This window comes from Eretmochelys imbricata, chromosome 1, assembly GCF_965152235.1.
Source record: "Eretmochelys imbricata isolate rEreImb1 chromosome 1, rEreImb1.hap1, whole genome shotgun sequence".
Lineage (NCBI taxonomy): Eukaryota > Metazoa > Chordata > Testudines > Cheloniidae > Eretmochelys > Eretmochelys imbricata.
This window is the reverse complement of record NC_135572.1, coordinates 64,489,754-64,512,909: the sequence shown is the minus strand read 5'-3', so window position 1 is coordinate 64,512,909 and position 23,156 is coordinate 64,489,754. Positions and strand designations below refer to the sequence as shown.

The 23,156-nt window shown below is 43.7% G+C and overlaps 1 protein-coding gene across 1 annotated transcript in view; it reads left to right on the top strand.

The window, feature by feature from the left end:
• The first annotated feature begins 8,380 nt into the window (after positions 1-8,380).
• The window catches only part of RGCC (regulator of cell cycle), a 34,004-nt gene continuing 19,228 nt past the window's right edge, over positions 8,381-23,156 (top strand). Inside the window, exons 1-2 of the mRNA XM_077806840.1 lie at positions 8,381-8,669; positions 9,328-9,549. Coding sequence (XP_077662966.1) covers positions 8,588-8,669; positions 9,328-9,549 — 304 coding nt within the window. The 5' untranslated portion in view covers positions 8,381-8,587. The remainder of the gene's footprint in view (positions 8,670-9,327; positions 9,550-23,156) is intronic.

The following is a 23,156-nucleotide window of genomic DNA, read 5'->3' as shown; positions in this document are numbered from 1 at the left end:
TATAAAATAGAAGCTGGAAATAGAAAATGAGCATATGGGTAAAGTTTCTGCTATAGATCCTCCTTCAGGCTGGAAAACTAGAGTATTGTTTAGTTGGCTTTAGGTTTTTTCCCCACTATGACTTGTCACAAAAAATATTCTAGGGTTGAGAAAAACTGGCAAAAACAAAAATTCTCTTTTTGATTAAACTGAAATGCAATTGTCTAAGAACATCAGAGAAGAGGGCTGGACATCACTGACCCCAACTGTATGGCTATTTCTCATTTATACATCTCTTGGATTAGCCAAGGGGTCTGCTTTGCAAAATGACGGCATGGTTATTTCTTAATGCCAGACATGCAAATCCCTGTGCTCTGATTTACTGTGGGTTATTTAGTAGCTAATCAAAGACAATAATCTTTTTGTTCTGCTTCTCCAGTGCCTAGAACAATGGGGTCTTGGTTCCTGCCTGGTGCTATGGCAATACAAATAAATAAACAATGAGTAATAAAGACAGTACAGATATTTATTGATAACTGTAGAATGCAAATCCTTTGGCTACTGCTCTCATATGCACAACCATGTGCCCACACCAAACAGGTTGCCTCTGCTTCTCCCTCCCACTCTGTTATTGCACATGGACCTGGTTCGCAGCAGTAGCCCTGGTCCTGTTTCTCCTGATGAAATATTCCTCCTCCTCCTCCTCCTTCTTCATTATTTTGAAAACTCCTGCGTCAGTGACTGGTGCATGCTGATAGGTGCAGAATCCAGCCGTTCACTCCTTCCCACGCTCCCTGTAACCATTCTGGTTTTAGAAGGCTTTGAATGGACACAAGATTTTACACATCTGTACAAGGGTAAAAACAACACTTTCTTTGTTCCAGAAGTGAAAACATAAAACGAGGGACTGCTGTAGGGTTATTACAGTCTTGTAATACAGCAGTTAAAATTACTTTTATATTGCACTAACACACAAATGTCTTTTGTCATAGTGTTTTTTGTTAGTCCCCATTTTAGCTGAGTGGTTAGCAAATATTTGGGGTCTTGTGGATTTTTTCCACTAGGAAAAAACACTGCCAGGTGCCTTCAGACATGGCTAAGGACTATTGACACCCCAAACATAGAATCATAGAATATCAGGGTTGGAAGGGACCTCAAAGGTCATCTAGTCCAACCCCCTGCTCAAAGCAGGACCAATCCCCAATTAAATCATCCGAGCCAGGGCTTTGTCAAGCCTGACCTTAAAAACTTCTAAGGAAGGAGATTCTATCACCTCCCTAGGTAACACATTCCAGTGTTTCACCACCCTCCTAGTGAAAAAGTTTTTCCTAATATCCAACCTAAACCTCCCCCACTGCAACTTGAGACCATTACTCCTTGTCCTGTCCTCTTCTACCACTGAGAATAGTCTAGAACCATCCTCTTTGGAACCACCTCTCAGGTAGTTGAAAGCAGCTATCAAATCCCCCCTCATTCTTCTCTTCTGCAGACTAAACAATCCCAGTTCCCTCAGCCTCTCCTCATAAGTCATGTGTTCCAGACCCCTAATCATTTTTGTTGCCCTTCGCTGGACTCTCTCCAATTTATCCACATCCTTCTTGTAGTGCGGGGCCCAAAACTGGACACAGTACTCCAGATGAGGCCTCACCAATGTCGAATAGAGGGGAATGATCACGTCCCTCGATCTGCTGGCTATGCCCCTACTTATACATCCCAAAATGCCATTGGCCTTCTTGGCAACAAGGGCACACTGTTGACTCATATCCAGCTTCTCGTCCACTGTCACCCCTATGTCCTTTTCCGCAGAACTGCTGCCTAGCCATTCCGTCCCTAGTCTGTAGCGGTGCGTTGGGTTCTTCCATCCTACGCGCAGCACCCTGCACTTATCCTTGTTGAACCTCATCCGATTTCTTTTGGCCCAATCCTCCAATTTGTCTAGGTCCCTCTGTATCTTATCCCTGCCCTCCAGCGTATCTACCACTCCTCCTAATTTAGTATCATCTGCAAATGTGCTGAGAGTGCAATCCACACCATCCTCCAGATCATTTATGAAGATATTGAACAAAACCGGCCCCAGGACTGACCCTTGGGGCACTCCACTTGATACCGGGTGCCAACTAGACATGGAGCCATTGATCACTACCCGTTGAGCCCGACAATCTAGCCAACTTGCTACCCACCTTATAGTGCATTCATCCAGCCCATACTTCTTTAACTTGCTGACAAGAATACTGTGGGAGACCGTGTCAAAAGCTTTGCTAAAGTCAAGAAACAATACATCCACTGCTTTCCCTTCATCCACAAAACCAGTAATCTCATCATAGAAGGCGATTAGATTAGTCAGGCATGACCTTCCCTTGGTGAATCCATGCTGACTGTTCCTGATCACTTTCCTCTCGTTTAAGTGCTTCAGGATTGGTTCCTTGAGGACCTGCTCCATGATTTTTCCAGGGACTGAGGTGAGGCAGACTGGCCTGTAGTTCCCAGGATCCTCCTTCTTCCCTTTTTTAAAGATTGGCACTACATTAGCCTTTTTCCAGTCATCCGGGACTTCCCCCGTTCGCCACGAGTTTTCAAAGATAATGGCCAATGGCTCTGCAATCACAGCCGCCAATTCCTTTAGCACTCTTGGATGCAACGCGTCCGGCCCCATGGACTTGTGCACTTCCAGCTTTTCTAAATAGTCCCTAACCACCTTTTTCTCCACAGAGGGTTGGCCACCTACTCCCCATGCTGTGATGCTCAGCGCAGCATTCTGGGAGCTGACCTTGTTCGTGAAGACAGAGGCAAAAAAAGCATTGAGTACATTAGCTTTTTCCACATCCTCTGTCACTAGGTTGCCTCCCTCATTCAGTAAGGGGCCCACACTTTCCTTGGCTTTCTTCTTGTTGCCAACATACCTGAAGAAACCCTTCTTGTTACTCTTAACATCTCTTGCTAGCTGCAGCTCCAGGTGTGATTTGGCCCTCCTGATTTCATTCCTACATGCCCGAGCAATATTTTTATACTCTTCCCTGGTCATTTGTCCAATCTTCCACTTCTTGTAGGCTTCTTTTTTATGTTTAAGATCCGCAAGGATTTCACCGTTAAGCCAAGCTGGTCGCCTGCCATATTTACTATTCTTTCGACACATTGGGATGGTTTGTCCCTGTAACCTCAACAGGGATTCCTTGAAATACAGCCAGCTCTCCTGGACTCCTTTCCCCTTCATGTTATTCCCCCAGGGGATCCTACCCAGACACAGTCTGTCCAAATTTATCACAGTACCTCCAAAAGTTCTGGAATCTCTCTCAGGTGACGGAAGGACCCACTGAAGGTCTGCGTGGGAATACCATTCCCACATTCCTCACCCTCCAAGATCTTCTCAATAGGTGCCACCCTTTTTGGATGCAGGGCTCACCTCCACAGGGTTACAGCCTAGGGCAAGTGGTCTACACAAGAGGCCATGCTCCACATCAACTTCCTACATCTAAGAGTAGTTTGATAAGCTTGCCAATACTTCCTTCACAACGTACAGGGTCACTTCTTCAGGATAATGCTGGACAACAGGGCAACAAACTACCAGGCCTCTAGAGTACAGTTGCAGACTCTCCAAACAGGAACTTCCACCTGGACCATGAATGGGAGCTCAATGATTCGGTCTTCCACAGCATCTGCTAGAGTAGGGAATTACCAGATGCAGACTTCTCTGCTAATCCAATCAACATAAAATGTTGCCCCTTCTGCTCCAAGGAAGGGTACAACCACAACTCACTGGGAAATGCCCTGATAATACAGTGGCCACATACCCTGCTATATGCTTACCCGCCTCTACCTCTAATTCTCAAGACCCTGCTAAAACTGTGACAGGGAAAAGCAAGGGTTATCTTCATAGTACTGTCCTGGCCAAGACAAGTGTGGTACTCAAACCTTCTTCACCTCTCTGTGGCAATGCCTTGCAGCCTTCCCCTGAGGAGGGATCTCCTGCCACAGAACTCGGGGATCCTTATCCATCCCAGCCCCCCTCCTTGAACCTGAAAGCTAGGTTCTTGATGGTTCTCAAGCATGGAGCTAACCTGTTTGGCTAGATTAGTGGGAAAACTAGATGACATCGTAGGAGACTCACCATTCACTACCTTCTACAGAGATAAGGTTTCACTATGTCTCCACCCTCACTTCCTCCCTAAGGTCTCAGGAAATCCAGGTACCAGTGTTCTATCCAAAGGGCTCTTGCCTTCTTCCTTGACAGGACTAAGATCTTCAGGGCCTCTGCAAGACTATTTGTGTCTTTTGCAAAGAGGATGAGAGGACAGCCCATTTCTACACGAAGACTGTCAGAGTGGGTGTCAGGTTGCATCTTAATGTGCTATGAGACTGCTGGAATATCTTGGATCTGCTTCCTCAGCACCCACCTACATGTTAAGTTATTGGCTGAGAGTATATTACAGGGGAGCCCCCATAAGGGCATATACTTGAAGAAGAATGGGAGGTTACTTACCTGTACATTAATGTGAGTTCTTCAAGATCTTTTTTCCCTAGGGGTGCTCCATCTCCCGCCCTCCTTCCTTGCCACTGTGGAGTCTCTGGCTTTGTGGCTGAGAACGAACTGAGTGGCGTGAGTCCATGCCACCCCATGTGCCCTTGAATGGGAACACGAGGAGCTGCTCTGTGCCACCATGGGCCCATGGACAGTGCTTCACAATCTCTGCTCAAAGTATCTATAGTGACAAAACACCTGGAAGAACTCAAGTTACTGTACAGGTAAGTAACCTCTCCATCTCTGATTTGCAGAGACAAATAGTGAAACTAGACAACCGACTTCACAATCTGCAAGCACAAATACTTGTGTGAATAAATTTTAGGGTTCTTCTAAATGTAGGTACATAAAGCTGGGAGCCCACATGTGTGTCAAAAGCACAGTAGTACCTTGTAGGAGCCTTGCTATTTGGCAACAGAAGAGTGCCTGCTAATATTTTTAAATTCTTTCCCTGCTATATCCTTTACAGACACATGCCAAATCAGTAGAGCTGCTTCAACTAGCTGTATGGGTCAGCTTGCAAGGTTAAAAACGTAATAGAAAAACATAGGTTGGATTGTAAACACTGTATCATTGGCTCACAGGGAGCTGGAGACGCTGTGGCGAATGTTCAGGAACGAGTACACTTTAAATACACATTGGATTGTTCCTTGGAAGAAGGGAGGGGATTCAGTAGTTGAGGTTTACATTACAAGTCATGTGTTGGATATTTCTACTGAAAACAAAAACTGATATACTTGTCAGTCTGCAAGGACAAGTACAGAGGCTATTAGCAGACAGCCAGATTTCCTTTAGAAGCCTTCAAACTTTTATAAAATCCTTGTTTAATATCTGCTAAATTTTAGGGTTAAACCAAGTTGACAGTATCCCCATAGATGAATGTTTTCTTTAATTCAGCTATACAGTATTTAAAACTCTGATACTTTCCATTGTAAGTCTCTTATTTCTTGGGTTTATAATGCCTCAGTAAAAAAAAATTGTGTCAAAAGAAATATATTTTTGATTGCAATATATATATATTCACTTCAAGCCAGTGGGTGCTGCAGCCCCCTCCCTACTCCTAGTTCCAGCGCTTCTGTGGGGGTGTGTGGCTCAGTCTCTCTCTGGGGGAACATGGGGGTGTCGCTGCGGGAGGGTTGGGTCGGTCTCCCTCTTGTGCTCCAGCCCTGCTCTCCGAGGGTCTGGGGGATTTTAAGGGTGTCCGTGTTTCTCGTTAGGCTCCGGTGACAGTATATATATATATATATATATATTCTACTCAATATATATATATATTCTACTCAAATCTGGGGAAATATACTCTCTCTATATATATATATATTCTACTCAAATCTGGGGAAATTCTACAATGGAATTTTTCTTTTTTATTCTACCAGTTTTACCCTGACTTTAAAGGCAAGAGAAGTATCTTTCTTAGGGTGTGTTTTCATTGCAGTTACCCCAAATGATCAGCACCTGGGTCTGAGCACCCAGGTTAGTCTAGCTTGGTTGTGAGCAGCCACATACCTCAACACTAGTGCTGCACTTGCCTGTGTGAGGTGCTAGGACTTCTGAGGGCATATCCCACAATTCTTAAAACTGCAGTAAGCTGAGCCTAGGGCAAGTGGTCTACACAAGAGGCCATGCTCCACATCAACTTCCTACATCTAAGAGTAGTTTGATAAGCTTGCCAATACTTCCTTCACTCTGATTCTTTCCCAGTGAACTTTGAAAGAACTTGTCTGTCCCTCTGTGCACATAAGGGGAAATATGGAAAGGCACTGGAGTGTTTTAGCCTGAAAAATGTGCTGGGTTACCAGCTGGAGATAGGGAGTACTCAGGCTTTAACCTATATCCTGGACAGGCTGGCTAGCTATGTTGAAACTGATCTGAAAGCACCACCGTATTTGGGGAGAGGGTTGTGTGTGTGAACAGGAGTTGCGTTAGGGACAATACATGAGTAAGAGCCAGAGTTAACTGCAGTGAAGACAAGCCCTTATTCAAATAGCTCTAAACTATTTCAAAACATTCCCCATGGTCATCTGATTTATTCAGCTCTTTGGATATTCAACGCTTTTCAGCCTTTTTCCCATGCAAATTCCTTTTGAAGGAATGAAGCATCACCAGCAGGTAAGTACCCTGAGTAGGTGCAGTAGTTGGATGTTTATTATACAAGAAGCAGAAGTGAAACCGCTAACATTGTGCTGGAAATGGCCCAACTTGATTATCATACACATTGTAAGGAGAGTGATCACTTTAGATAAGCTATTGCCAGCAGGAGAGTGGGATGGGGGGAGGTATTTTTTCATGCTTTGTGTGTATAAAAGATCTTCTACACTTTCCCCAGTATGCATCTGATGAAGTGAGCTGCAGCTCACGAAAGCTTATGCTCAAATAAATTGGTTAGTCTTTAAGGTGCCACAAGTACTCCTTTTCTTTTTGCGAATACAGACTAACACGGCTGTTACTCTGAAACAGCTAACATTGTTACAGCATTTAAATAGCGATAGTGATAATGAGGCCATAACATTAACACCCATGTGATAAATGAGGGACTTTCCCACTTTCAGTGTGGCTACAGCCTCAAAAGCATTGCATTTAGGTGCTTTCTGAAAGTTATCTTCATGGCTAAATGGGCTACCCCTGTGGTAAGATTTGATAAAAATGCCTTCATTTTGTCTAGACAACAGTTCCCACCTTGGCTATGCTATTGGAGCTGTACTGGTCGAGAATTACAGGACCCAATTTACCTAGTGTAGATTCAGCCTTCTAGTTTTTTCCTCTCCTTGGTGCTTTCAAGCCTTTTTTGGCACTGTCTTGCTAGGCCTTGTCCTGCTGGAGTGACTGTGCCTTTACCTGGTGCTGCTGCTGCAGATACATCATTACTAGACTGTAAGCCTCCCTAGAGCTGTGCTGACACAAATGCCCCCACCAGAGGAAGTCAAAAGGCTGAGGAATATTCCATCATTGCTCTGATTTTATGGAACATGAAATGCCTTAAAGACTAACAGATTTATTTGGGTATAAGCTTTCCTGGGTAAAAAAAAAAAACACTTCTTCAGATCAAATAAATCTGTTAATCTTTTAGGTGCCCCTGGACTCCTTGTTCTTTTTGTGTATACAGACTAACATCGCTACCCTCTGATACCTGAAATTTCTTGGCTCTCCTCTCGCCACTACCAACCAGAAGATAATGTCCCAGGGTGAAGGAGTGCATCAGCTGCAATACCTCTTCTAGTATGAAGTGTGCTGCTGAGTCACTTCATCTTCATCCACACCAGGGTTCTTCAGCTCATTCCCCCCCCCCCCCATGCAGTAAATCAACATTTAACAGGGTTTGCCTTGATTTTACAAGAGCTAGATAATTTTTTCTATTTATCTGTTGCTAACAAAAAGGCCCTGACTCACTTGTAGCTAAATTCTCATTGTTCCTGCTGCAGCCTCATGTTGCTTTCGGATAGTAAAAGGAAGCAAGACAGGTCTTCTACTTTGTAGCACAGGGTTGTAGCCCAGGCACTTGATTTGCTGTTAGGAAGCTGTGCCCACAAACCACACTAATTCAGACTCGCGCTCAGGCAGTGCCTGTCTGCTCCGGACGTCAGTGCGTTGCCCCACTCCCCCGGGAGCCGTGTTTTTCTAACAGCACGTTGTCCCCAGCCAGCAAACGCCTCCCACCCAGCACTGCAGCGTACTTCGCTGGTGGGACCTTGATGGCATTTTGCTGGGGGGGGCCGGTACAGACCGTCTCTCTCGCGCAGTCTCTGCGGGGGACGCAGGCGGGAACCCCTGCCGCGCACTGACACGTGTAGCCCGGCGTTCAGGGGAGAAACGCCCGTACCCCCGCGTCAGGGAGGCTGGATTGGGGGTGCTCGGAGCTCCCGCCAGTGAGAGGCCCCGGCCCGGAGCTCTCTGGGACCGGCTGCGGAGGCAGGGGGGATAATCCAGCCCCGCCGGCGGGCCGCGTCCTTCCCACTTCGCCGCCCCAGCGCGATAGCGGCAGCAGGGCGCTGCCGTGCCCCCTCCCACGCCCGCCTCCTTCCACGTCTGGCGGCGGCGCTGCGGCCGCTCCGCGGGGCACCGGCTAGAAGAGGCTCCGGCTGGGGCTGGCGGCAGATGCTGGCGGCACAAGGCGGCGGGGAGGGGCGGGAGCCTGCGGCCATGAAGTCCCCGCAAGCTAAGAGCGCGGCCGGCAAAGGTGAGCGCGGCCGGCCCGGGCGCTCGGCTGCAGCCCCCTCGCGAGAGCCGCCGTCGGGGCGGGCGGGCGGGAGGGGACGAGGCGGCCGGCGCCGGGCTGCGGGGTCGGTGCCCTTCGCCTCCCGCCCCCAGGCCAGGCTTCACAGGGGCCGGGCGGCGGTCGCGGCGGGGCGCGCTCAGCGGTGCAAACCCCCGTTAGTGCCGGGAGCAGAGGCGGCCAGGACCCGACCCCGGCCCGGCCAGCGACCGAGGCTCGGCTGCTCGCGGCTCCCTTCCTCTGCTACGGTCTCTCCGCTCTCGGGGGGGGCCGGTCTCGCTGGGGGGGGGGGTACGGCGGGGGGGGGGCCGGTCTCGCTGGGGGGAAACGGGGGTGCAGGGGCGCTGGAACAATGTGTGTGTGTGGGGGGGGGGGTGCTGAGAGCCATGCAAACCCTGCGTATGATGGAAACCACTTCAAGCCGGGGGTGCTGCAGCCCCCTCGCTAGCCCTAGTCCCGGCGCCTCTGTGGGGGTGTCGCCGGGGGGCGGGGGTGGCTCAGTCTCTCTCTGGGGGGACATGGGGGTGTCGCTGCGGGAGGGGTGGCTCGGTCTCCCTCTTGTGCTCCAGCCCTGCTCTCCGAGGGCCCGGGGGGTTTTAAGGGTGTCCGTGTTTCTCGTTAGGCTCCGGTGACGGTCTCCCGTGCGGCCCGGGCTCGGGCCCTGCCGCCCTGCGGGCGGATGCCGGGGAGCTGGCGGAGGTGCTGGGCGAGTTCGATGCCGTGATCGAGGACTTCTCCTCGCCCGTCAGCAAGCGCCACTTCCAGTACGAGGAGCACCTGGCGCGGATGAAGCGGCGGAGCAGCGCCAGCGTTAGCGACAGCAGCGGCATGAGCGACTCGGAGAGTGAGACACCCCGGCCCTTGCCCTGCCCTCCCGCACGCTTCCCTTTCCCCCGTCCCCTCCCTCCTGCGCAGCGGGCACGGGCAGCTGGCCCCCAGTTAGAGTCTCCTGCACCGCATCTGCATGCAGTTCAGTGTTGCTTTGGCTAGCAAACCAGTTGTTTCACAGCTTAGTCCTGGGGGAGGACCTTTCAGAGCTGACAGGTAAAAATAGCTTTGACTTCTAGACACTTGACAGCTCTCCCCACCCATCACAAAGCAAAACACTGCTTGGCTTTTTTTTCTGTCCTTGTATTTTGGTGTCTGGAACTTAGGTCTTTTCAGTAGCATTTGGGGAGACATTGTACCAGTTTCTATGATCTAAACTAAATGTACAGTTCTTAAGAAACGGGTCTTAGTGTTACAAAAGGCAGAGATTATAGCACTTTTTATACTGTTTACTTTTGTCCCCTGCTTGCCACAAATTAAAAGTATTATGCATTTAATTGTTCTGTCTTCTCCAAGCATCCCGCGTGTGACTCTCCTTTGTTCCTTCCATCAAACAGCTTGTTGAAGGTGGTCTGCAGAGAATGTTTTTTAATTAATTTGTGTCCTTTTCCCCCTTCCCCCCATCCTTTTATGATACATAAAGAAATCTGGAAAGATTTATGTTTTTAAAATAATTTTCTTATTTTTTCCCTCACAAATATCAAGAATGTCAAGTCTGGTTTTGTCATCTTGGAAGTCTCAGACATTTCTTGTTAATTCTCACACCTTAACTGATCAAGCATAAAGATGCAGACAAGGACAGACGCCCTTTTCTTTTTTTTTTCTTTGTCCTACTCTCCCCCTCCCCGCCCCCCCGGGTTCCCTTAATGTTGATGATTGCTGGGGAGAATCTTGCTATGCTATACAAAAGTGAAAAGTCAAAGAGAATCACAATGGTACTTGGGGTGGATAAGGTCAGAGACTGGAAAATAAGGTGTCAGAGAAGGAAGAGTTCCCAGCTGGCTGGTAGAAGACTATAGAGGCACTCAATTTTTTTTAGAAGCCAAAGAAAACTCTAGTCCATTCTAGCAGGAAGACTCCTGATGACCTCATCATCTTATAGCTAACTAAATATTTACTAAACAAGAATGTTGTATTAAAAGTATTTTCACAAGAGGTTTATAGAAATACTGGAAACCACTTCCTCCTCTCCCTTCAGTGAATGGTGCTGTTTTCTAGTTTTGGAGGTTGCTGTTTTAAAGATAATTTAAATCACAAGTTCCAGTTTGAGGCAAAACGTTATTTGCAGAGTGCAGAAAAAGTGCTAGTTGTACAAAGGAGTATTAAATTTAATACTGATAGCATACATACAAGCAAAAGATATGGAATCAAGAATGTCCAAAAGCAAGGTAATTGAGAAATAAAGTTTAGCATACATTTGTTAGTGCTGTGATTTTTGTTCAGATTTCTTTAAAAAATTATATTTTGGTGGTTGTTTGTCAAGGAGAGTGTACCAAAATTAATAGTAATTAGGAGGACTGAAAGAACCTGCTTTTCCATTAAAAAGCCATGGAATCAATCTTTAAGTTGTCATAAGTACATTTAAAAAAAAAATCACACAACCAAAACCTATTTTTCTAAATTGCTAACTTCCTCTCCTCAAAAAAATTCTATAGAATTTGCCTTATAAAAACTTTCTGATTTTCAGTGATTTCTAGTAATGAAACTGTTTCTTTCACTAAAATGGTAAATTGTGACCAGATACTTAACCTAATTAATATTAACAACAAAGGGGAAGGAACACAAGCCAAAATAGGGAAAGAATGGGTTAAAGACTATTTAGACAAGTCAGTTGTAGTCATGTTGTCAGAACCTGATTAAATGAATCCTAGGGTACTTGAGGAACTAGCTGACACGGCTGTTACTCTGAATCTTGGAACTGTTAGTGATTCTCTTTAAGAAAACATGGAGCATGGGTGAGGTCCCAAGAAGACGGGAGAAGGGCAAACATAGTACCTGTCTTTAAAAAGGGGGTGCAGGGTGGGGAACCAGTCAGCCTAATGTCAACACCTGGAAAGATACTGGAACAAATGATTAAACAATCAATTTGTAAGCACCTAGAGGATAATGGGTTATAACAGTGGTTCTCAAACTTTTGTAATGGTGGCCCCTTTCACCTTTGAGTGTGACCCTCCCCCCCTTATAAATTAAATCTTTTTTTTTAAATATTTAACACCATTATAAATGCTGGAGGCAAAATGGGATTTAGGGTGGAGGTTGACAGCTTGTGACCCCCTGTGTAAGAACCTTGTGACCCTCTAAGGGGTCTTAACCCCCAGTTTGAGATCCCCTGGGTTAAATTAATAGCCAACATGAATTTGTCAAGAAAAAATCATGCCAAACCAACTTAATTCCCTTCTTTGACAGGGTTACTGGCCTTGTGGATGGGGGGGAAGCTGTAAATGTTACATATCTTGATTTTAGTAAGGCTTTTGACACAGTCCCACATGACAATCTCACAAGCAAACTAGGGAAATGAGGTCTAGGTGAAATTACTATAAGGTGGGATCGAAACTAGTTGAAAGACTGTACTTGGAGTAGTAATCAATGGTTTGCTGACAAATCAGGGAGCATATCTAGTGGAATTGTACAGGGTCTGTTACTACTCGGTATTGTCATTAACATCCGATAACGAGTGGAGAGTATGCTTATATAATTTGTGATAATACCAAGCTGGGAGGGGTTGGAAGCACTTTGAAGGACAGGATTAGAATTCAAAATGACCTTGGCAAGTTGCAGAATTGGTCTGAAATCTACAAGATTAAATTCAATAAAGACAAGTGCAACGTATTACACTTAAGTAGAAAAAAAATCAAATAGAGAGCTACAAAATGGGGAATAATTGGCTAGGTAGCAGTACTGAAGAAAAGGATCTGGGGCTTATAGCAGACACAAACTGAATATGAGTCAACAATGTGATGCAGTTGCAAAAAAGGCTAATATCATTCTGGGGTATATTAGCAAGTGTCTTGTATGTAAGACACGTGAGCTAATTGTCCTGTCCTTGGCACTGGTGAGGCCTCTGCTGGAGTACTGTGTACAGTTCTGGAAACCGCAGTTTAAGAAAGACATGAATGAATTTGAGAGTCCAGAAGAAAGCAACAAAAATAATAAAAAGTTTAGAAAACTTGACCTGGGAGGAAAGGTTAAAAAAACTGGACGTGTTTAGTCTTGAGAAAAGAAGACAGAGGGACCTGATAAATCTTCAAATACATTAAGGGCTGTTATAAAGAGGATGTTCAATTGTTTTCCATGTCCACTGAAGATAGGACAAGAAGTAATGCACTTAATTTTCAGAAAGAGAAAGTTAGGTTAGATATTAGGATAAAACTTTCTAATGATAAGGATAGTTAAGCTTGCCAGGGAGATTGTAGAATCCCCATTTTGAAGGTTTTTAAGAACAGGTTCCACAAATACCTGTAAGAGATGATTTAGTTATATTCCTCAGTGGAGGGGGCTGGACTAGATGACCTCTTGTGCTCCTCTCCAGTTCTACATTTCAATGATTCATTCATGCTTTGCATCATCAGTTTGTCAATATGATAGTTTTGTATATGAGTTTGTTTTTATTTAACACTTTAAAATGTTAGCAATATATTCTTCATAACAGTTAGGCTATTGGTTATATTATAAAGGTATTTCTTTCAATCAGTTAGGGTGTAGATATTGCTGACGGGACACTTAAAATACATATAGATTACCACAATGATTTCATATACTTCCATTTGTATTAAAGCATCAGATCTGAGCTGTATATACTGCACTCTCTCTCTCGCTTTCTTTTTTTAAGCTGCTGAAGTCTGTGTGTAGTTTGTTCTATAAGCCTGTGACAACTTCTGAGTCTTCTGGCAATAGTTTCCCATCCTTAATAACAATGGTACAGTTCCACCATTAATAGTCATAGTAGGAGCCCTACTTTAGACAAAGTTTCTGAAGTCTCCAGCATTTTGAATACAATGTAATCTAACTATGTTCTGATCAAATTTAAAAGACCCCAGTGTTAAAACACTGGTAGCTCATAGCGGCAGGAGCCTTGTCCACACTAGCATTCTCACTATTTTTACTACCCATTAAATACCCCAGTGCTAGAGTTAAGCTAACTTTGGTACAAAAAATTAGTTAAATGTTATTTAATTTTTTTCATTAATCTTTAATCCTTAAAAAAAAAAAAAAAATTCTCCGCCATTTTCAGATTTATTGCAAGCCTGTAATCAGGTAGTTCAGTTTACTTAGAGACCTGTCTATACTGGTGTGTCCTGCCTGGATTCTTTTTCCTTGGCTCTCTAATCTAGTTCTCGTAAAAATACTCAGCAAAACTTGCTTCTCTTTCTGAAGACATCATTTAATATAGTAAATCCCTCTCCAAACCTCCCTGTACCATTTTGGTGAAATCAGAGACAAATGGCAGTTTTTAATGAAGACGGTCTTTCATAATCAGAGAGAGGCTCAAATATCAGATATAAAGATAAATCCAGTTACACTCCCCTTGTCTTTCATAACTCCTCTTACTATGTGTGTTACTTTCCAAGCTATTTCTATTCAAACATAGGCTTCTTCCCTCAGCCCAGCTTCTCGTCCAAATTAATCTTTTAGTGAGGTTGTAGTGACCTCACTATTCCCGTGGCAACACTTGCGTTAAATGTAGCTGGGCTGTGTGGGGACAAATTCTTAAAACACAAATCTGCAACAACAGCAAAAGAAATGCTGACTGTTTTTTCTGAAAACTGCTTTTGCTGAAAAGTGTAATTCATATAAACTCCCTCATCTTCATAAATCTGTCAATTCCACAGCCATTACTGTGTGTATAAGAGCTACAGGATCATGTTTTTATGGTGTGATCCTACAAGTGCTTGTTATGGGCCATTGTACCACGAATAAGGTTAAGATTTTGTCAGTTATTTTTAGTAAAACTCCAAGACAGGTTGCAGGCAATAAACAAAAATTCACAGAAGCCTGCGACCTGTCCATGACTTTTACTAAAAATAATGGGGAGCAGGGGGGAGCCCAACATAGCTGACAGCTGCAGGGCTCGCAGCTCATAGCTCTGGGGTTCCCGCCTACTGCTAAGAGTTGCGCGGCCCCTGCTGCCCACAGTGGCTGATGGCTCCAGCCCCAAGGCACGGGGCTGAAGCAGAAAATGTCACAGATCTCTGAAAGTCACAGAATCCATGACCTCTGTGACAAAATCTTATCCTTATCCATGAACCACAGTTGGCTTACACCAAGATATAAGCAAGAGGGCCACTGATTTTTGTGTACTTTGGTTTTGGGGTGCCCAACATGAGACATCTTGGGCTGATTGTCAAAGGTGCTGAGCCACTACAAGACTCAGCACGCACAGGCTGGGCATACCAAAGCTGAGCTATCCAAAATCAGTGGTACTTCTCAAAAATTGTGAGTCTATTAGTAAGTGTTTGCTAGGGTCAGGCTCAAAGATGGAAAAAGACACAATGTAGTTACAGCAATTTTTGCACTATTGATCTACTTTAACATTCAATGTACCTGGCAACAAGTATCCTCCTCTGAAAACTACTGTTTTGTAGTAGGGTGTGCAAATCCCTTCCTCTTTCTAGAGCTTCTGCCAGTAGGATAAGCCACTTTCCTTTTGTAAAAGCTTGCATTTCAGCTCTTACCCATAATGTCTTGCTAAGACAGAAAGCAATCCTTTACACATTGCTTCTGTCTGAAAAGTCCCGTTTTAAGGAAATGGACACCAAAGGGGCTAATTGAAGATCTTATACCGTATACGGGAGGCTTCTTGAAAACTTTAGAATTAGAGTCCAAAGATATTTCCCTGTCTAGAAAATTCTCCCATTTTGTGATCTTTGTCATGGTACTTTAGATAGTATGGTCTTTGGCACAAGGTTTGTCTCTAACTATGACTATGTACGGAACTTAGAACAATGGACTCTAGAGTCTACTATAATACAAAGAATTCTGACCTGAATAAACATTAATCAAGATCTTAGGCCTGGATCCACAAAGGGACTTAGGCACATAAAGTCCCAGTTTTAACTTAACTGGGTCTGTGCTGGCATTCATTACACATCTGGTGGCTTAGTGCCATGTCAAAACTCAATTCTTTATTCCCCATAGTAATAAAGGGGACAAATATTGACTAGTTGCTGAACTACTGGGATAAATAGTGCCTACATGTTTCGGCTGAAGCCCTCAGTGGGGTCAAAGTACAAGTATAAAAGCTCCAGGCATTAGGTGGTAGTTCTTGTAAAGTTGGTACTTACAGTAAAACTTCTAAGGCCAGGTCTACCCTACAGACTTTTTTCAGCATAACTCTGTTGGTCATGGGTAGGATGATACGTATCTGTGACTGATATAGCTGCGCCAGCAATAGCTCCTAGTGTATCATAGAATATCAGGGTTGGAAGGGACCTCAGGAGGTCATCTAGTCCAACCCCTTGCTCAAAGCAGGACTGATCCCCAACTAAATCATCACAGCCAGGGCTTTGTCAAGCCTGACCTTAAAAACTTCTAAGGAAGGAGATTCTACCACCTCCCTAGGTAACGCATTCCAGTGTTTCACCACCCTCCTAATGAAAAAGTTTTTCCTAATATCCAACCTAAACCTCCCCCACTGCAACTTGAGACCATTACTCCTTGTCCTGTCCTCTTCTACCACTGAGAATAGTCTAGAACCATCCTCTCTGGAACCACCTCTCAGGTAGTTGAAAGCAGCTATCAAATCCCCCCTCATTCTTCTCTTCTGCAGACTAAACAATCCCAGTTCCCTCAGCCTCTCCTCATAAGTCATGTGTTCCAGCCCCTTAATCATTTTTGTTGCCCTTCGCTGGACTCTCTCCAATTTATCCACATCCTTCTTGTAGTGTGGGGCCCAAAACTGGACACAGTACTCCAGATGAGGCCTCACCAATGTCGAATAGAGGGGGACGATCACGTCCCTCGATCTGCTGGCAATGCCCCTACTTATACATCCCAAAATGCCATTGGCCTTCTTGGCAACAAGGGCACACTGCTGACTCATATCCAGCTTCTCGTCCACTGTCACCCCTAGGTCCTTTTCCACAGAATTGCTGCCTAGCCATTCGGTCCCTAGTCTGTAGCTGTGCATTGGGTTCTTCCTTCCTAAGTGCAGGACCCTGCACTTATCCTTATTGAACCTCATCAGATTTCTTTTGACCCAATCCTCCAATTTGTCTGGGTCCCTCTGTATCCTATCCCTGCCCTCCAGCGTATCTACCACTCCTCCCAGTTTAGTATCATCCGCAAATTTGCTGAGAGTGCAATCCACACCATCCTCCAGATCATTTATGAAGATATTGAACAAAACTGGCCCCAGGACCTACCCCTGGGGCACTCCACTTGACACCGGCTGCCAACTAGACATGGAGCCATTGATCACTACCCGTTGAGCCCGACAATCTAGCCAACTTGCTACCCACCTTATAGTGCATTCATCCAGCCCATACTTCTTTAACTTGCTGACAAGAATACTGTGGGAGACCGTGTCAAAAGCTTTGCTAAAGTCAAGAAACAATACATCCACTGCTTTCCCTTCATCCACAGAACCAGTAATCTCATCATAGAAGGCGATTAGATTAGTCAGGCATGACCTTCCCTTGGGTGAATCCATGCTGACTGTTCCTGATCACTTTCCTCTCATGTAAGTGCTTCAGAATTGATTCTTTGAGGACCTTCTCCATGATTTTTCTGGGGACTGAGGTGAGGCAGACTGGCCTGTAGTTCCCAGGATCCTCCTCCTTCCCTTTTTTAAAGATTGGCACTACATTGGCCTTTTTCCAGTCATCCGGGACTTCCCCCGTTCGCCACAAGTTTTCAAAGATAATGGCCAATAGTACTTGTGTAGATCCAGTTATACTAATAGAACTGCTTTTTTGGCTGGTATCTGGTATAGTTTGTTTCATATCGTGGTTGGGTGGGAGTGGAATAAACTATGCTGGCAAAAACACAATTTGGCTGGTATAAGCTGCATCCACACTAAGAGTTCTTTGCCAGTACGGTACACCACTATTGCTATATAGGCAAAATCTAGTGCAGACCTTGCCTATCTCTCCTTTCATTTTGCTTCTTTAAAGTCTTGACCTTAATTAGGAGCTTGAGAATAGAAATGTTTCACCATAACTATAGCATTTTATGCACCAAAAAAACAAAACACTTTTTACAATATAAACCATAATCCGCTATCCCGCTCTGGCTACAATGTTGTAACTTGATATCATTCTTGACTTAGGGAGTAAACTTCTTTGTCAATCAACTCTTAGCTTTCAAAATCAAATCCCACTCATGCTTCTGTAGCTTTATTTATTTTATCATTTTAAACCCAGTTAATAATGCTATATTCATCATGAAAAGCCAGCATTCATTAGCAATCCTGCAGTAACAAACCAGTATGTGGATATGGTGGAGAAAAATATTCTAAAGAAATAGTTTGTTGCCTCAAACCTACAACAAGATATTACAATCAGCAGAGAGCAATAAAATGACTAATGAAAAATACCTTATCACTTCTGGGTTTGTTCTGCCCTGCACTTGACCCTCCTGCATACCACTTTCTTTTACTTTCACTATTTTTGCTCTAGGAAAAAGAATCATCATTAAACAAGAGAAGGTTTAAAGTAAAAGTACTGCCTCACAATTAGCAAGATTGATGGGGACTATATGGGAAACATGTAATGAGAAACCATGATACACACTAAAAATTGCAGCTACTGGTTTCCCATGATCCCTTCCTGGTATCTTCCAGCCAAAGAGTTAAAGGAGATTTGGAGCACTTCAAATCTTCAAGCCCAGGTTGTGCAAGCTGTCTCAGGCTGTGCCTCCCACCTTTTTTTATTTTGTTTTGTTTTTTTGTTTAGAGTGTCAGCAAGTGGAGCAGAAAGCTGATAGAGTAAACAATGCAGTAAAGTGTGAGCACGTTTATGTCCAAAGTAAATAGTGCTCTCTCTGGTTCTGACAGCTCTATTTATTTCTTCCAAGACTTTTAACATTCATTTTTTAACTGCAGCATTAGAACTATTTAAGTATTTGACTTCTTGATTTTTTTTTTTTTTTTTAAAATGGACTTCTAGAGCAGTGCTATTCAGAGTGGTGGTCCACGGCATTGGCTGCCGGTCTGCGCGCACATTGGAAAAACAATTGCCGGCCCCCCACATCAGATAGCTTGAGAAGAAGAAGTGATCTAGAGCACTTAATGTTAAGTAGGAGTTGAGCTGTGCAATCTGTGAGTAAAAGTTCCGAGCCTTTGAAGAATAATAAATATATGATTTAAAGAGGCTTTAAAATGAAGCTTTAAAATTTCCCCTGTGAAAACTTTAGGGATGAGATTTTCAAAAATGTTCAGTGTTGGTAAAAAGTCCCCTTGATTTCAATGGGAGCAACACTAGGCCAACACTAAACACTTTTGGAAAATCTTGCCCTAAGTTGCGTCTTCTAGAATACTGTGATGAATATTTTATTAAAATATTCGCATATATCATTGCTTGTTTTAAAAGGGAAGGTCTGAAGATTTCCTTTTTCAGCTAATTACTATCCAGAAAGTTTCAATTGTTTAGCTCATGGAAATATTGTATATTTCCATGGCCTTGCAGTGGGTTTTATGCTTTGAGGTTTAACGTTGTTCTGGGACAGCAAAGGCCAGTGAGAACCATGAATTATTTCACCAAAGTACAACCCACCCATCTTTACTCCAAACCCTTCATTTTGTAGCTATTTCTTCATCCTATTCTAAGTATATCAACTGAACAGACTGACTTGGGTTCAGCTGGCAGCTTTATAAAATGGCAAAGGCTTTTACCGGGTTACTACTTAAAAGATAGTCTCTCAGGGATCATAATTTAACAAACACTGGTTTGCCAGAGGAATAAAACTAGAAAGCCATAATAATAATAATAATAATTAATAATTTAGTGATAAGACTGATGTCACAGCTAGGAGTGTGTGGCATGGGTAGGGGCATCCATGTGCTAGAACTTCGACATCAGCCTCTAGCTGGTGGGTATCAGGATGCGTTGGGAGTGTTGCTTCTAGGATGATGGTGGTGGTGGTGAGGATTTTAAGGCTTACACCCTTTCTGGAGTGTGTCTTTTGAACGATGCACAAAATACACAAACTGCCCTGGACAGGATGTTTAGAGGAGGGCAAAGATTGACGCTTCATTGTCCCAGCCATTTCTCTATCCTACATCCAGACTAAACCAAGGCTGATATTTCATAACATAAAAATAATACATAACAAATAGAAGAAATGGGAAGTTTAATTGTAATAAATATAAATCAGAAGCTTAGAATTGTAGAAAGTTTATAAGAGAAGCAAAGGGACACAAGGACAAATCTATGGCCTGCAGAGTGAAGGATCGTAAGGAGTTAAGTATATTATGAACAAAAAAAATCGTAACAATGGTATTGGTCCATTACTAGATGGAAATGGTAGAATCATCAATAATAACGCAGAAAAGGCTGAAGTGATCAATAAATTTTTCTGTTCTGTATTTGGGGGAAAAAACAGATGATATATCATATGATTATGATAACACCTTTTCCATTCCCTACTATCTCAGGAGGATGTTAAATAGTAGCTACTAAAATTGGACATTTTTAAATCAGAAGGACCAGGTAACTTATCTGAACAAGAATTAAAGGAGGGTAATATAATTAATGCCAATCAACATGGGTTTATGAAAAATAGATCTTGTCAAACTAACTTGATATCTTTTTTTCATTGAGATTACAAGTTTGGTTGATAATGGTAATAGTGTTGATGTAATATACCCAGACTTCTCTACTGCATTTGACTTGGTACACATGACATTTTTATTAATTTTACACAATTCTAGATTTTTAACATGGCACACATTAAATGGATTAAAAACTGGCTAACTGATGGGTCTCAAAATGTAATTGTGGACAGGGAATCATTATCAAGCAGTGTGTTTCCAGCAGGCTGCTGTATGGATCGGTTCTTGGCCCTAGGCTATTTAGCATTTTTATCATTGACATGGGAGAACACATAAAATCATCACTGATAAAGTTTGAAGATGATACAAAAATTGGTGGAGTCATAAATAATGAAAAGGACAGGTCAGTGTTGCAGGGATATCTGGTAAACTGGGTGCAAACAAACGTGTTTTTAATACGATCAAATATAAATGTATACATCTAGGAACAAAGAATGTAGGCCATATTTAAGGGATGGGGACTCTATCCTAAGGAGTAGGGACTCTGTAAAAGATTTGGAGGTTATCGTGGATAATATGAGCTCTGTGTGATGCTGTGGGCAGAAGGACTAATGCAATCCTTGGATACTGTAGTGGAGTGTACTAGACCTTTTAAGAATAAAGGGGTCCAGAAGGCCCCATTCCAGGTCTTGGAATGAACAAAAGTCCAGAAAATAGCATGGTCGTGGAAGAGAGGAAGCTGTCTTGGGGATTTATGAGTTGGATCCTGGGTGGGAGGTGGAGGGCAGGGGGCAGAAACCCCAGGACACTGTTCCTTTAAGGGCCCAGGATCAGGAGCCATGTAGTGTATGGTGGAGCAGGGCTCCCTTCTCTTCCAGCCAGTCGAAAGGAGCTCTGTGGGGGAGTGCAGTATATAGACTGTCTTCTTCCTCAGAACAAGGGAGACCCTGACAGGAGAAGGAAGCCAAACCAAATGGGCTGAGCTCCAGTGAAAAAGTGCTAGGACTTGTGGCTTTAGGTGGAGCAGACTGACAGAGGAAGAGCTCTGGGTGTAACAGCAGAACCAGAGCTAAGTATGAACTGTTGAATTACATAAGAATGGCCATCTGGGGTCAGACCAATGGTCCATCTAGCTCAGTATCCTGTCTTCCAACAGTGGCTGATGCCAGATGCTTCAGGAGGATGAACAGAACACGGCAATTATCGAGTGATCCATCCCATCATTCAGTCTCAGCCTCTGGCAGTCAGAGACTTAGGGACATCCAGAGCATGGGGTTGCATCACTGACCACCTTGGCTGGTAGCCACTGATGGATCTATCCTCCATGAACTTATCTAATTATATTTTGTACCAGTTATACTTTTGGCCTTCGTAACATCCCTGGCAATGAATTCCACAGGTTGACGCTGTGTTGCGTGAAGAAGTACTTCCTTTTGTTTGTTTTAAACCTGCTTCCTATTAATTTCTTTGGGTGACCTTTGGTTCTTGCGTTATGTGAAGGGGTAAATAACACTTACTTTCTTCACACTGTTCATGCGTTTATAGACCTCTATCATATCCCCCCTTAGTCTTCTCTTTTCCAAGCTGAAAAGTCCCAGTCTTTTTAATCTCTCTTCATATGAAAACTATTCCATATCCTTAATCATTTCTGTGACCCTTCTCTGTACCTCTTCCAATTCCAGTACATCTTTTTTGAGATGGGGTGACCAGAACTGCACACGTTCAAGGTGTGGGCATACCATGGATTTATATAGTGTGATATTTTCTGTCTTATTCTCTATCCCTTTCCTAATGATTCCTAACATTGTTAGCTTTTTGACTGCCAGTGCACCTTGAGCAGATATTTTCAGAGAATTATCCACAGTGACTCCAAGAGCTCTTTCTTGAGTGGTAACTGCTAATTTAGACCCAAGCATTTTGTATGTATATTTGGGATTGTTTTCCAATGTTTTTTTACTTTGCATTTATCAACATTGAATTTCATCTGCCATTTTATTGCCCAGTCACCTAGTTTTGTGAGATCCCTTTGTAACTCTTCACAGTCTGCTTTGGACTTAACTATTTTGAGTGGTTTTGTACCATCTGCAAACTTTGCCACCTCACTGTTTATTCCTTTTTCCAGATCATTTATTAATATAATATATTGAACAGCATTGGTTCCAGTACAGATCTGTGAGGGATTCTGCTACTTACCTCTCTCCACTGTGAAAATTGACCATTTATTCCTCTCCCTTGTTTCCTATCTTTTAACCAGTTACTATCCATGAGAGGACCTTCCCTTTTATCCAATGACAGCTTATTTTGCTTAAGAACCTTTGGTAAGGGACCATGTCAAATGCTTTCTGAAAGTCCAAATACACTGTATCCACTAGATCACTCTTTTCCACATGTTTGTAGACCCCCTTAAAGAATTCTAGTAGAATTCTGAGTATGAACTTGATTTTGGGGAGTCCTTGAGGAGTGTTTGGATTATTTTGCGATTAAGGACTCTGAAGACTGTGTGAACTCTATTTGATGTTAAACCATCCCCAGTGAGGGGTGCTGTGAGCCACAACAGAAACTGTGTGAAATGCTTAAGGGGCCTGCAAGAGGAGGCTAACAAGGTCAGGATGCCTGTAAAGTGATTGTGACAGATCTCTGGGTACCCAGGACTGTGGGTCACCTTGTTAGTCCCTGCCCCAACATGAGGGATTAGTAACAGGGTATCAGCCCCCTAACACCACCAGCCTTTCAGCCACTCAAGCGCTCTCCATTGGGCTATGCTAGTCATGTCTATGCCTTGTGGGTTAACAAGAGCTTTCTGTAGATACCTTACATGATACCCCCTGTGGATAAATACTCTGCAAGCCATGTTTGGTGTAGTGAGTTTGTCATGTCTGAGACAAAATTGTTTACAAAGAACAGGGGACCCTTTG